This window comes from Schistocerca cancellata, chromosome 3, assembly GCF_023864275.1.
Source record: "Schistocerca cancellata isolate TAMUIC-IGC-003103 chromosome 3, iqSchCanc2.1, whole genome shotgun sequence".
Classification (NCBI taxonomy): domain Eukaryota; kingdom Metazoa; phylum Arthropoda; class Insecta; order Orthoptera; family Acrididae; genus Schistocerca; species Schistocerca cancellata.
Window position 1 is genome coordinate 616927091 of NC_064628.1, and position 15902 is coordinate 616942992.

Below are 15902 nucleotides of genomic sequence, written 5' to 3' on the forward strand. Positions count from 1 at the left end.
GAAATTTGTACTAGATTGAGAAGTTTTTGGTAGGGAGGATGCAGCATGTTATCTTGGATGGAGAGTCATCATCAGATGCAGCAGTAACTTCGGTTGTGTCCCAGGGACGTGTCTTGGATCTCTTGCTGTTCATCTTGAATATTAATGAGATCTTGCAGACAATATTAATAGTAACCTCAGACTGTTTGCAGATGATGCAGTCATCTATAATGAAATGCTGTCTGAAAGAGGCTTCACAAATATTAAGTCTGATCTTGATAAGATTTGACAGTGGTGCCAAGATTGGCAACTTGCTTTGAATGTTCAGTAATATAAAATTGTGCACTCCACAAAACAAAAAACTGTAATATCCTATGACTATAATATCAACGAGTCATAGTTGAAATTACTCAAGTCATACAAATACCTGAGTGTAACACTTTGTAGGAATAGGCTAACCTGTTGGTACAGCAGGTGGTAAACTTCGGTTTATTGATAGAATATTGGGGATGTGCAATCAGTCTACAAAGGAGATTGCTTGAAAATCACTTGTGTGACCCATTCTAGAATATTGTTGAAGTGTGTGGGACCCATTCCAAATAGGACTAACAGGAGATATGACATATATAGAGAAGGACAGCACAAATGGCCATAGGTTTGTCTGACCCATGGGAAAATGTTACAGAGATACTCAAGAAACTGAACTAGCAGATTCTTGAAGACAGACCTAAACTATCCCGAGAAAGTCTACTAATAAAGTTTCAAGAACTGGCTTTAAGTGATGATTCCATGAATATACAACAACTGCCTACATTTGCTCATGTAGGGATCATGAGGACAAGATTAGCAAAATTACAGCACACACAGAATTCCATGAAATGTAACCATCATCTCATTCCAAAGTGTCAGAAATGTCCAACTAACACATCCACACTGCAGCATGTCAAATTTTATTACCGTCTTTGTTCACCGAATCTATGAAAACAATGATGTAGAAAAGAATGTATCAGCCATGAAGAGTTTAAAAAACAAAGAGAAAAATAAAACTGCAAAGTAGTTGGAAGACTATTACTATAGGTGATCTGTCTCGAGCTGAATGCAATATTTAACAAAATAATGTCAAATATGTACAACATCCTATACTGTATTAGATATATGGATGACATCTTCTGCCTGATAGAAAAACCCAACCAAAAATTGACCAGTTATACACAGACACATATTTTGTTCATGATAAGATACATTTTACAATAGAGAAAGAGCAAAATAGACAGTTAAATTCCTTGGCCATCACGATAAAGATTCAAAACATCCAACAGACATTTGACATATACCACAACAGACACAATTATACATAAGACACCACAACACCCCAGTTCTCAAAAGCAGGCAGCACTTAGATACATACTCCACAGACTACTGTATTTACTCGAATCTAAGCCGCACTCGAATGTAAGCTGCACTTTAAAAATGAGACTCGAAATCAAGGAAAAAAATTTTTACCGAATCTAAGCCACACCTAAAATTTCAGACTTGAAATTCAAGGAGGGAAAAAAGTTTTAGACTGCAGCTACAAATCGAAACAAAGTTGGTCCATTGTAACATGAGACACAATTTAGGTCGAATGGATGAAGATACAGCAACAGTAGTTTGGTTCGAGTCGTAAGCTTAACAGTTAAGCTTTATCAAGTAGCCATTGCTATGTATCAGGCGCTCCGTCCGTATTTGTACAGGTACCCTTCCTTTTTCACGTGCTTCGATTGCTTATTTTGCTTTGATCTGATAAGTGCCGTTCTCTTTGTTATAGGTGTTTACGTCACCCTAAGCTGAAAATGCATTATTGTACTGTGTCATGCACTGTTTGTCACATTCTGATAATGAGTGTTTACGACCTGTCACCGCTCGCAGCATGGCTTGCTTTTGTGCGCGCTACCATCGGTTACATTAAAAAAAGAGAGGAATTGTCTCATTAGCGAACCAATGGCAAGAGACTGGTATTTGTTGTTACTTATACTGCCACTTTCTTTGATAATGATCAACAAGAACCAAATAGTAGACTGCGTATGATAGAAGATGTTCTGAACGAGAGATTACCGAAAATTTTTCTCTGTTTGAAAATCTTTGTAGATGCCTCTTTAGAACATTACATTATGCACAGAAACTAGAGTCATCTTAGATTTAAAAATCTAGTCAGTTTCCGTGCTTCATTTCTGACTATATCACAATTCAGCATAAGAATAATATGAATATAAACATGACATGATGTGTATATTCTTCCGCGTTTGCTGTTGTCTCACACTAGTTTCGTAGTTTATTAGGCAGACACGATTTAAATGAGATAGGAGCAAACACGAAAGAATACACGGCATAATGTTTACATTCTTCTACCTTTTCTTTTAATTTATTTACTGGCGCAGATGTTTTGGCGCCAGTCATTATCTTTGTGCCTCCAAGCATGCCTGTGTAGGGCTACATATTCGACGGCAGAAGTTAGTTGTGCCGGCACCTACCAACATTTTTCAGAACTTCCGCTTGCTTTGCACTCGATTCTAAGCCACAGGCGGATTTTTGGATTACAAAAACCAGAAAAAAAGTGCGGCTTAGATTCAAGTAAATACGGTAAACACAGTACCATTAGACAAAGTCACAAAAAAGAAATGACTACAGTAATACAAATAGCCACAAACAATGGATACAAATAGATCTTAGTAACAAAGCTGAACAAGACAATCAAGAAACAGAAAAGAACAAACACCCAGCTGTTACCAACACAAGGACAAAATCACACACAAACAAATAAAAAAAATACAAGAATAGAAACAATACAAAGTGTGGAAGAGACAGAAAGCAAAAGATGGTATACGATGACATATAACCACAAATACACACACAGAATATCCAATATTTTCAAAAAACAAGGCCTAAGAATAGCCCACTAAACCAACAACTCAATTCAGAAATGCCTCCCAAAAACAATTGGAAAAACTGATCTATATCAGAAATCAGGAATATAAAAACTGAAATGCATTACATCTGATGGAAGATACATAAATCAAACAAGGAGAACATTTGACACCAGATACAAGGAACATGTAAGAGCATGGAAGTATAGGACAAATCATTCAACTTTTGCAGGACACTTACACCAACACCAACATAAAGTAACAGCCAGAGACACAGACATAGAAATCATAAGGCTAAACAACAACAAAAAACACTACCTCACCTTACAAGAAAACTTCCACATCCAAAAAACCATAACAGAACAGCAACAACTCATAAATGATCAGGCCAACTTGGCAAACCACACACTCTTTAAACTGATTGACCACTCAGTATAACATTAAATGTACACATAAAACCACAGGCTCAATTTACCACTACCATCTCCTCCCCAATTCTGTCCTATAATCACCGTCCAGGCCCATCCCGGCTCCACACCCCTCATCCCCTCCAAAAGAAAAGTCGACTTACTCCCACTCCTCTCACATTCTATCTAAATTCAAGACACTTCCACAAATTTCACTAAAACACACACACACACACACACACACACACACACACACACACACACACACACAGAGAGAGAGAGAGAGAGAGAGAGAGAGAGAGAGAGAGAGAGAGAAAGAGAGAGAGAGAGAGAGAAAAGAAAAGGAAACGAACAGACATAAACACTGTTGCAGTGCGGAACGAGAAACAGTTTAAGAAAGTGAAGCATAAATAATGCAGTGCAAGAAATACTGCATAATCGCAAAAACTGTCGAGTGCAAATGGGAAACGAAGCCTTTTGACACTAGTCGCAGCTATCAAGGAGGGAAGGAACAGAATATGTAAAGAAACACCATAGGTAACTTGCACAGCAACTTTAGAAATAAAACACTGTTTTTAACCTAAAACAACCAAAAATGTACAAACACATCCATTTTTCAGAATAACCATAGAAGATTCTTCATAAATAAAAGCAAAACGCATCTGGTGTAATGCTTTTTAATTAAACTGCAGTCAGCTCAAGACAGATAACTTATAGTAACAGATTTTAACAGCTGCTGCGGAAGATGACCACGCAAACAAACGTAGTTGGAAGTCGGTTTATGAAATCCACATAGTGTTATTTAAAAAAGCATGTATCACAAAGAAAGCTGTTGTTACTGGCTTTGATACTTGCTGGTGACTATTTTCCTGACAAGTGTTATGATAGAAGTAAGATCTTTCCGTTAAACTGCTTTTCCTTAAAATCTGATTTTATTTGAATCTCAGCGTTAGTCCAGCTGGCATGCCACTATCTGATTTTTGTAAGGTAAACATGGGGCACATTTGAGTTAACAATGTGTTGATAGCAATGTGGCTTGCTCCTTGTTTGTTGTGTTGTGTGACAAGCAGTAAAGCATTGCAGTTCAGTATAACTAAATGGCGAGATGTCCCACGAATCCTGCGCACCCAACTGAACAAGCATTAGTTAATACAGTGAAACCTCTTTATAACGTTCCTCCATATAATGTTTTCCTCTTTGTTACATCTGTTTTTTTCGGTCCCAACTAAAAGCCCATATAAACAATGCTAAATTTTCCTCTTTACTGCGTTTCCTCTATATTACAATTTCCTCCATGTAACGCTCATATTTTTGGAACCCTGGTCAATTATTTACCCCTTTATAACATTTAAATGACTGGATGTAGGCGCATCATTTTCCATTCTGTGGATTCACAGTTTGCGCCGGCTCAGAAAGCCCACGCTCAGCATATTTCATATGTCAGCGGCAGAACCTGGTCATGTGACGTGTGACGCACATTCTGCTTGCGATCTTTTTGGCGCCATTTACTTTCACCCATCCACCTACCAGGCCCCATGTTTTAATTACAAAAAACTAATCATTTGATACATTGATCATTTGCAATGAGTATCATATTACAGTGTTGTGAAAATTTAAAATGTCGGCACCATTTGTCAAAGCTGATTAGTGATATCCCTATCTTCAGTAATGCCCTATAATTATTATTTGGAAGCCTTCCTCTTTATAGTGTTTTCCTCTATACAGTGTTCAGAGTTTGTGGTCAATTGAAAAACGTTATATAGAGGTTTCACTGTATTTTTAAAGTCAAGTTTGCATACACTGAGGTGTCAAGTCATGGGATACCTCCTAATATTGTGTTGGACCTCCTTGGAGATCAGCGTTAAATGCCCTAGCGACAATGAGGTCATTAGAGATGGAGCACAAGTTCAGATTGTGTCAAGGATGGGGTACGAAATTGGTCCTGTCCTTTCAAAGGAACCATCCTGGCATTTGCCTTAAGCGATTTTGAGGTAAATCATGGAATACCTAAATCAGGATGGCCGGACTTGGGATTGAACTGTCATCCTCCCAAATGCAAGTCCAGTGTGCTAACCACTGCGCCACCTCACTCAGTCGGACCTCCTATTGTCCAGCATAATGCAGCAACTCGGTGTGGCATGGATTCAACAATTTGTTGTACTGTACGTCCCCTGAAGAAATATTGAGCCATGCTGCCACTGAAGCCATCCATAGCTGGAAAAGTTTTGCATGTGAATGATTTCGTACATGAACTGACGTTACAAATATGTCCCATATATGTTCAGGGGGATTCATGTCAGGCCATGTGGGTGGTCATATCATTTGCTCAAACTGTCCAGAATGTTCTTCAAACCAATTACAAACAACTGTGGACCAGTGACATGGCACATTGTCACCCATAAAAATTCCATCATTGTTTGAGAACATAAAGTACATGAACGGCTGCAAATGGTCTCCAAGTAGCAGAACATAATCATTTCCAGTCCATGATCAGTTCCATTGGACCAGAGGACCCTATCCATTTCACGTGAAGCCACCATCGGCTTGCATAGTGCCCTGTTGACAACTTAAGTCTGTGGTTTCGTGGAGTCTCCACAACACTGAAACCCAACCATCAGCTCTCATCCATGGTTTTGTGGGGTCTGCACAACACTCAAACCCTACCATCAGCTCTTAACAACTGAAATCAGGACTCATTTGACCAGGCCATAATTTTCCAGTTATCTAGGGTCCTACGAATATGGTAATGAGCCCAGGAGAGCCACTCCTCATGATGTCATGTTGTTAGCAAAGGCACTTGCATCAGCTGTCTGCTGTCATAGCCTGTTACCGCCAAATTTTGCCACACTGTCCTAATGGATATGTTCGTTTGTCCCACATTGATTACTGTGGCTGTTTCATGCAGTGTCGCTTGTCTGTTAGCACTGACAACTCTATACAAATGCCAATGTTCTCGGCCATTAAATGAAGGCCGTCAACAGCTGTGTCACCCTGTCGAGAGGCAGTGACTGAAATTTGGTATTCTCGCGCACAATCTTGACACTTGGAATACTGAATTCCCTAATGATTCCCGAAATGGAATGTCCCATGCTAGCTCCAACTAATTCACCTCATGGATCCATAATCACATCAGAAACCTTTTCACCTGAGTACCAATGCAGTGACCTTTTATACCTTACTGCCATCAGTATAGGTGCATATTGGTTTCCCATGACTTAAGTCACCTCATGTAAAAAGGTGAAGAGAAGTAATGATTCACCTGAAGATTAACTGTACACATAATCTCAATGGTTATGAAGCTCTGGATGCCATTTCTGCTATTCCATCATAATAGAAACACTCACACAAACCAAGGCCCAGGTGGTCACTTCGATCATAACATCATTGACTGTTGATGAATACGTAGTTTTAGAGTGTTGCAGATGGAGGGGGAGGGTCTACAGTGTGAGAAACAGAGTAGGGGTAGCAAAGTTCTGGAATGAAAAAAAATCTAGAGACCAGGGTCTCAATAACTTGGTAAAACTTTTAATAATATTGGAAACAAATGACACAATACTGAGACAGGAGAGAATTGGAATGGGAAATGAAAAGAAAGGATAATGTATGCACTGGGAAGTGGACATATGAGGATGAATGTGATTTCAGTCTTTCTCGGTGAAGATGATGGGTACGAAACTCATTGAAACATTGCGACAAGACAACGCCACCATTGGGATGATAACCTGAGAAGAATTCATCACTATGAGGATGAAGACTTGTGGAAGAATGACTGAGGGGTTTACTGAATGAAAGGCATCCTGAGGCACAACTTCTCAGAGTTACATTTCTGAGGAGGAGGAGGAATGTGTGATGGTGATGGTGGTGGTGGTGGTGGTGGTGGTGGTGGTGGTGGTGGTGATGGTGATGGTGGTGGGGAGTGAGTGAACTCAAATGGCAATGATATTGTAGCAGCTTCTGCACTCATAACTATTGCAGTGCGCAGCAAGGTAGGCAGTTGGACACTTTGCAATTAGGCATAATTTGACAATATCCATTCATGTACATAGACAGCTGGTTATTTACCATACGAAGATAGTGTTGAACAGTGCTTGTATCAAGACTTGTACATGACTGGAGTGCTTTCACACGTGGCCCTGTCTTCAATCACATAAGAAGCATGTGTGAGCAGTAAGATGTACTGGGTGAATACACAGAAAAAGTCTTGTACCTGAGTCATCCACAGGGCAAACCCAAGAACTGCTGGATTAGGAGATGAAATGGCATGGAAAGGGATAGGATAATGCACAGGTTGAGTGAGAGATGGAATATAACTTTGGGAAGGAGGCTTGGGGTCAGCCCAGGAATCTGAGCACAGTATTATTCATTTCATATCACTAGGAGAGGTAACCAAAAGCATGATGAAGATTACAGTAGGACTTCTAAAGATCTGAGTATAATTGTGTTACAGTGGGGGTAATGGTAAGTGACAATTTAGAAGTGTCATTTGGGCTACAAGAAAAAATTGATGCTGAGATGTGTTTATGACCTAATCAGGGAGAATGTTGTCTGGCTGTAAAGACATTTGTAAAGTTATCAGCATGTTAAGATAACCTGGGAGGGAGGGATGTTTTGATATGGAGAAGATAACTGTTGTCAAAATGCAGATAATGTTGGATAATGTTAGTCTTGTGTGTGTGTGTGTGTGTGTGTGTGTGTGTGTGTGTGTGTGTGTGTGCGCGCGCACTTCCGAGTGGGGGAGTGTTCGTGAGTGTTGCTCCTAAAGCCATGAAAAGAGGGAAAGCTCAAAATCCAATGAAATTACCTGTTCCTCACACATGCCTATGCATCACCCATCATTAACCTGCTGGTGACCAGTTTCTTGCCATAATTTTTTGGGCTTTTTTTTTTTTTTTTTTGTTCAAGTGTTTTGATTATTGCAAATACAGAGTCTGCCAGAAAAATGTATACACATCTTAAGGAACGAAAAGTATTACTTATGCGTTTATTTTACATTTAATAATTGATCACACATGTTGTGCAGCCTTCAGTTTAGCACATGATTACTTTTATTTGTTCAACACTTCCATCATAGTTGGCTATACACATAACAGAACAATGAGCGTTCACTGCAACTACGTCAGTCTATGTTACAGTGGAGATCGCTGCACATGTCACTGTAATCTCCTGGCGAAGTTCCTCCAACATGTGTGGCTTACATTGATAGATGTTATCTTTCACAGTCCTGCACAAGTAAAAGTCCATAGATGTTCGATATGGCGACCGTGGAGGGAACTCAATGGGCCCTCTTCGTCCAATCCAATGCCCCAGAAAATTGTCAGCCAGGAAAGCTCATACGGCTAGGTGGTAGCATAGTGGCACTCCATTCTGTTGGCAGAAGACCTCTTCTTCAGCTCCATAAAGCACATGTATACCTGGCAAAATTGATGTGCGTATCATTTCCAGGTACACTTCTCCAGTGACAGTAGCATCAAAGAAAGAGGGTCCTACTAAGCCCTTAGATGATACTCCACACCACACATGAACCCCTGGTAGATTGACTGCTTTATCCACATAAACATGCGGATTTTCTGGTGTCCAGTACACACTGTTATGCCGATTCACGGGTCCACTAAGTTTAAACTGTGCCTTGTCACTCCACAATACCAAATTGTTCGTCATCAGTTACCATTTGCTGATACCATTCGCAAAATTGAATTCGCCGATCAGGATTGTCATCATTAATCGCATGCAGTAATAGCAGAATGTAAATTTTCCACTTTGCAGCTTTCAGAATTCTTTGTACACTTGTACTGCTAACCCCCACTTCACGTGCACATTGCGGAGCAGACTTCTTTGGAGAATTAACAAACATTTCCAATACAAGAGCCAATGATGCAGGACTTGTAGCTGTATGCTGTTTTCCTGATCTTCCTTTGTGAATATCACAAATCATTCCACGCAATTCAAACTTGTCAATAACGTGTTTAATTGTTAGGCGGGTTGATGATTCTGTTTCACTCTCCCGTCTCCACTGATGCTGCATTTCAACGGCATTATCAAACTTGAAAAACCACTTCACAATTCATTTTTGTTGCTTGAATGTCAAGCATGCTCCAGCCATATTATTTTCTCAATACCGAGATGAAAGTACTAACATCTGTTGAGCCAAAGACCTTACTACAACACACTCATAACTCAAATCGAACGACACTATTGATATCTCGATAGAGCCTGACCAAGACTGTATACATTTTTCTGGCAGACTCTGTAGTGTAATGTGCCATCTGCAGCTAAAAAAATTGTACGTAGTTTCTGGAATAATTTCATAATTCTGGAAAACCTCCCCTCACCCATTTTAGTTGGTTTTTACCTGGCACTACTGTTTCTTTTCATATGTTGAAGATTGTCATGTACACCGCTTCAGACACCATTCACAACAAAGACCAATCAAGATTGACCAAACATAACTCATTTCCTTCTTTGGCTCTCAATACTTCACTAAATTTTATATTAGTAATTAAAAAATGTACCATAACACAAATCTCAAGAACAAGGGCAAAGACACCTCCACCTTCTTGTACATTACAAGAACAAAATGAAATTTTTATAGGAGATAAAGTTAGCACAGTGTCAATAGATAATTTCAACCATCTGTTGTACCTTAAGAGCTCATTCATGTTCGGATGGACAACCTTCACAGCAACGGGTAGAAGATCATCATCAGGCATACCTAACAAATACAGTAAAATCTACACAAGTAAGTGGTGTGACTAACGTCAGTTTAAAGATTTATATATACTTATGATTTAAGATACATAATTCAATATGTGAAAACTCCTTACTTCAATGAATTAAGGATCAAGTTTGTACAACATGTAAATAGAGAGCAAATATATAGCTTCAAGTTCAAAAGATGGCAATGATTAACTATGTAATCAGATAACACTCTAAGCTACACGCAATATCAGTTTATTTTCAACTGTGGTATCACAGCTACTAGTATTATTTAATAACATCCCTGCATGAAGAACAGTTTAGTTATTGCTCATCAGTAGTCTTCCTAATATTTTAAAATTGGGTCATTGTCACTCAAATGATTTTCTTTTTCTTTGGCATTCATCCTCCTACTGAGAGGTGGTCACAGAAAACATTCACAACAACAATTACTGAAGAAAATTGCAGAACTGCTGTTAACTAATTTAATAATCATTGATATCACCCCAATAAAATCACAGGAGCAAGTTCTCATACCCCAAAAAAATTCAATAAAAATATAATTTTACTATTAAAATGTGGAAAACAAAACAACATGTATCACATACAATTTCACTGTATCTTACTAACACAATTTAATAAAATCTTCTTGGCTGAAGCAGAGACATGTGAAAAGAATGCATTACAAGACAGTGGATGAAGTAAAATGAACTCATGACTGGTAACATGAATGTGTAAAGACAGTGTCATCAACCACACTGCAGAAAGTAGTTACCAATTTAGAAAGACTATTAAGTAATTAGCCAGTGAAGTTTGAACTAATTGGTGTCGCACGGAGACCGAGAAGATTTTATTGGTCACCTTAATCATCCTAAGTGAAAAGAAAATCTGAGTAGATTTGATAATACAACTTTTTCTAATTAAGCTAATCACTTCCTTTCAGGACTAATACTTAATGTCCACTATTAAAACACCATGCCTTCATAACTGCTGATCATAACACTGCTTTTCTCTAGATGAATCATTCCTCTCATTTCATTCTATGTTCAACATTAGTGTGTAACAGTAATTACTTTATAAGCAGTGCTAATACACAATCAAATACTTCATTTTTTCTCTCAAAGGTAAATATGAAAAGTGTGTCTTATCAGACACAACAATAATGACTCAAACAATGTGGTCTTATACAAAACTTTAAACTATTATTACACACCAATAACTTCAAGGTAAACCTGAAATACTCCAGACAAAGAAATCATTCAAACATATCCAAGGATAAACTGAAAAAAAGAGTGTATGAGGTCATAAACAATGACTGAAAACTGATAAATGCAAGACAGCTACCAACGATAATTAAGTGATTTGATATGAAAGTAGATATAGTGAACAGTGGAGATTTGATAGAAATCTCTCTTAGCACCAATAAATAAATGGAACAAGCTCATTTCCATAATGAATTGAAATGTTTTAGGAATAAAAGGCAGCATGAAAATCTGATTTCGGTTATATGAACTAGAGTACTGCAAAGGGAAATGTGTAGAAATTGGAACTTACATGGGTGAATGCCCCATAGCAGCTTTAAGCCTGGTGGGCATCAAGAGCAATAGTGTAAAAGTGGAGAGCCTGTAGCTCGATTTTCTTTTTTTTTCTTCTTTTTTTTACCGACAAATGCTCATCAGAAGTCTTACAAACATAGTAACACATTTTTAAATATGTGGATCAGTTTTTGGTGAGGAGAAAATTTCACTTGTGTTACAGTTGTAAAAAATGCCTTTGAGGTACACAGTTAGAATATAAAAATTCTGCAGAAATTGAATTACTGCACCCGTATTTTATCAGGATTCTCAAGAATGTCTGATGATAAAATATTGTTAAAAATATATATGACGGTAGTATCTGTTCCCGAAAGAACAGTTACCGTCAATGACCATGCAGCTTTGCTAGAAATGAAATGATAATTAAATAGACACCCTAGCTGCAAGCAGGCGTTGATATACTTCATTGGGGACATGTTGAAAATGTGTGCCCCGACCGGGACTCGAACCCGGGATCTCCTGCTTACATGGCAGACGCTCTATCCATCTGAGCCACCACAGGCACAGAGGATAGTGCGTCTGCAGGGACTTATCCCTTGCACGCTCCCCATGAGATCCACATTCCCAACATGTCCACAACACTACATTCGTAGTGCGCCTAATAGATGTTTGCCCATCATACTCATTACTCGTGGCAGATTAATCTACCAAGTCCCGTACGAGTTTGGGCATAGCGTGTGCGTTCGCACAAGAAGGTCAAAGGCCGGGAACCCATATTTTTAACTATATATGACGGTAGTATCTGTTCCCGAAAGAACAGTTACCGTCAATGACCATGCAGCTTTGCTAGAAATGAAATGATAAGAGACACCCTAGCTGCAAGCAGGCGTTGATATACTTCATTGGGGACATGTTGAAAATGTGTGCCCTGACCGGGACTCGAACCCGGGATCTCCTGCTTACATGGCAGACGCTCTATCCATCTGAGCCACCACGGGCACAGACGATAGTGCGTCTGCAGGGACTTATCCCTTGCACGCTCCCCGTGAGATCCACATTCCCAACATGTCCACAACACTACATTCGTAGTGCGCCTAATAGATGTTTGCCCATCATACTCATTACTCGTGGCAGATTAATCTACCACCCGTACGAGTTCAGGCATAGCGTGTGCGTTCGCACAAGAAGGTCAAAGACCGGGAACCCATATTTTTAACTATATATGAGGGTAGTATCTGTTCCCGAAAGAACAGTTACCGTCAATGACCATGCAGCTTTGCTAGAAATGAAATGATAATTAAATAGACACCCTAGCTGCAAGCAGAGTGTCTATTTAATTATCATTTCATTTCTAGCAAAGCTGCATGGTCATTGACGGTAACTGTTCTTTCGGGAACAGATACTACCGTCATATATAGTTAAAAATATGGGTTCCCGGCCTTTGACCTTCTTGTGCGAATGCACACGCTATGCCCGAACTTGTATGGGACTTGGTAGATTAATCTGCCACGAGTAATGAGTATGATGGGCAAACATCTATTAGGCACACTACGAATGTAGTGTTGTGGACATGTTGGGAATGTGGATCTCACGGGGAGCGTGCAAGGGATAAGTCCCTGCAGATGCACTATCCTCTGTGCCCGTCGTGGCTCAGATGGATAGAGCGTCTGCCATGTAAGCAGGAGATCCCGGGTTCGAGTCCCGGTCGGGGCACACATTTTCAACATGTCCCCAATGAAGTATATCAACGCCTGCTTGCAGCTAGGGTGTCTATTTAATTATCATTTCAGATAAAATATTGCTCACAAAGTATCATTGTTGAATGCTTTGTAATAAAATGATAGGATGCAGAAAGGAATAAGACCCTCCTGCAGGAGTGTAAAACTTCATAACTCAGCAAATGGCACTGTAGGCTGATCTTTCTGACATGAAGGTTGCCAGTCACAATGGCTGTGCTATCTGTTATCAGAGAAAAATTACACACTAAAAACCTCTTCTTACATGTAGCATAAATGCATCACCAAATCACAAGGCAACCAAAAATGCATATATGCATCTCAGAGTTAGAAGAAATCAAAGAATGGAAAATCCAGGATGGAATAACGACAACATCATGAAAAGCACAGACTGGTACTCACTATATAGAGGAGACACTGAGTCACAGTCATACACAACAAAAAGACTGCAAAACATTTGCCTCCTTCTAAAGTACAAATAAACACTTTCACATAAGTGCAACCCACACACACACATGACCACTGATGACTCTGATCCCTGTGGCTGGAACAGGCACTTAAATCCAGGATGAAGAGGGGGGGGGGGGGGGGGTGTTTGCATTTGCATGCATGTGGGCACGTGCTTTCTACTTCAGAAGAAGGTCTTTTGTCAAAAAGCTCTAATGTGTAGCAGTCTTTTTGTTGAGCCTCTTTGCAACTCAAACATGTCCTCTATATGGTAAGGTAATGTCAACAATGAAAATACATCCCCCACAACCACATAAAGAAGTTAAAAATTCTGAGTCTACTATCGGATTTTTTTATTATGGAAGCTCAAATTTGGGTTTTGACTACAAGCAAACCTATACACCAATCGAAAAATGACTTAGGCTAATATTTTTCTTGTTTCATTCTGCATTAGGTCATATGGAGCAATTTAATTTTAAAGTTCAACATACGAATTTCATTTTGGATCATAGTACAGATTGTCCAGTCTCGGGCGTCTTTTTTCAATCACTCAAGAAAAAAAGTTTTTACAGTTTTTCTAGAGTAATGTTTTTTCAGCACAGGATAAACATAACAGAGGGCATGGATTTCTTTTGAAAGTCTCTTTCGTAGTTGTCAGAAGCTGCAACCACTGCGACCATAAAATGGGATATGGATTTTATAAAAGTACCTTATTGACACCAGCATGGTAGCTACATCATATCAAGATGCCTCCGAGACTACCACTGTGAGTGGGTGAACTTGTAATAATTTTAAGTGCTATTTATTTATTTCCAAGTGAGCGAGAAAAGTAGGTTTCTTGTGTACCAGAAAGTGACACACTGTCTTGAAATATCATTGTCAGTGATGATCGTAGCAGCTGCTTCAAAGAATCAGGATGAAAATATGTTACCCAGGTCAAGGAAAAAACATTGTGTTTGTCCAGGGCAAGAACAAATGACCCTTTTTTTTACGTGTACACGGTATTTGTCACAATTTAAAATACCTCCACCTCAAACTGGTAGAAAATATGGTAGATTTTCCTGATATTTCTGTTCTGGCATAATCACAAGTGCCCGAACGAAGACGAAGAATGAAAGACGAGAGAATGCGGTAAAATGTCAGCCAATGGTGTGCAGAATAGGACCGCACCATGACAGGACCGCCCTCAAGCTGAAGTGAATACAAGTGCCGCTCCTGCCAGCCTCAGCCACTCAGATCGGCTTAGTATACGGACATTAGTGGACAGGATTTGCGGAGCAGAGAGTGCTATGATATCAGACTGTAGTGATCCATATCCATTGACTGTTTGAACATTGTGTACAGCAAGGACTCAGATTTATGTTGCATGTCATCCATCTGCTTTATTGAAATAAAACTACTAATGTTATTTGCTTGAATTATTGTATAGCATTCCGAGAATGCAGCATGCTTTAAGCATCCTATACGTGACGAGTGGGCGGGACCCAACAACTGGCAATGAGAATCCTCCGAACCCAGTGCCCGACGGCCATGAACTTTTCGTTTATATTGTGCTGGTGCCTTATCTCTCTCTTGTCTTTACTTTGCAGGGGTGCTTAATTGCTTTAATAGTTTCTTGTCGTTTTTGATACTCAGTGTTGTCAGGTAGGCATTGCAGAAAATGTTTGTACATATTTTTGCCTTTTTGTTGCATTTGTGACTTCCAACATGACCCCCACCCCCCACCCCCCACCTGCCCCACCCACTGCTCAGGCACCACAGCGGCAAGTGCTAGATGCCACACAGCTAATGTAGACGTTTCAGTTTCAGACACAGCCAATATCTACAATGCTCAACGTGGTGCAGCAGCTACTGGCCAACACTGCGTGTCTGACAGAACAAGCACCGTCACTACAGCTACTATATCACCTTTTTGACAGTTTTGTGACCAAGAAGAGGAATGGCTCAAGTGGTTATCACAGTTCAAAGCACATTTACTAGCCCACAATGTTGCAGGTACTGTGAAACTTCCCTATCTATTATCCATGGTAGAAAGTGCAGAGTCCAGATTAATTCAAAAACTCTTTCCTCACACCACTCTGAGTGAACTTGCATATGACAGTGTTATCTCTTCACTGACTGACTATTATGACCAACAAGTGAATGTGTTAGCAGCTACATATCAATTCTTTCATTGCAAAAAAACAGTCAGAACAAACTTAT

At 39.5% G+C, this 15902-nt stretch overlaps 1 protein-coding gene and 2 non-coding genes across 4 annotated transcripts in view; all 3 read right to left on the minus strand.

The window, feature by feature from the left end:
• Positions 1 to 15902, minus strand: part of LOC126175521 (uncharacterized aarF domain-containing protein kinase 2-like) — a 121680-nt gene that overhangs the window by 58600 nt on the left and 47178 nt on the right. Inside the window, exon 4 of one of the 2 annotated variants that reach the window (XM_049922347.1) lies at positions 9929 to 9998. The exons of the other annotated variant lie outside the window; for it this stretch is intronic. Within the exon in view, the coding sequence (XP_049778304.1) occupies positions 9929 to 9998 (70 nt within the window). The remainder of the gene's footprint in view (positions 1 to 9928; positions 9999 to 15902) is intronic. 2 annotated transcript variants of the gene reach the window in all.
• Trnat-ugu (transfer RNA threonine (anticodon UGU)) lies at positions 12006 to 12080 on the minus strand. Its single transcript has one exon. It is a non-coding gene; the product is annotated as a tRNA-Thr (tRNA).
• Trnat-ugu (transfer RNA threonine (anticodon UGU)) lies at positions 12442 to 12516 on the minus strand. Its single transcript has one exon. It is a non-coding gene; the product is annotated as a tRNA-Thr (tRNA).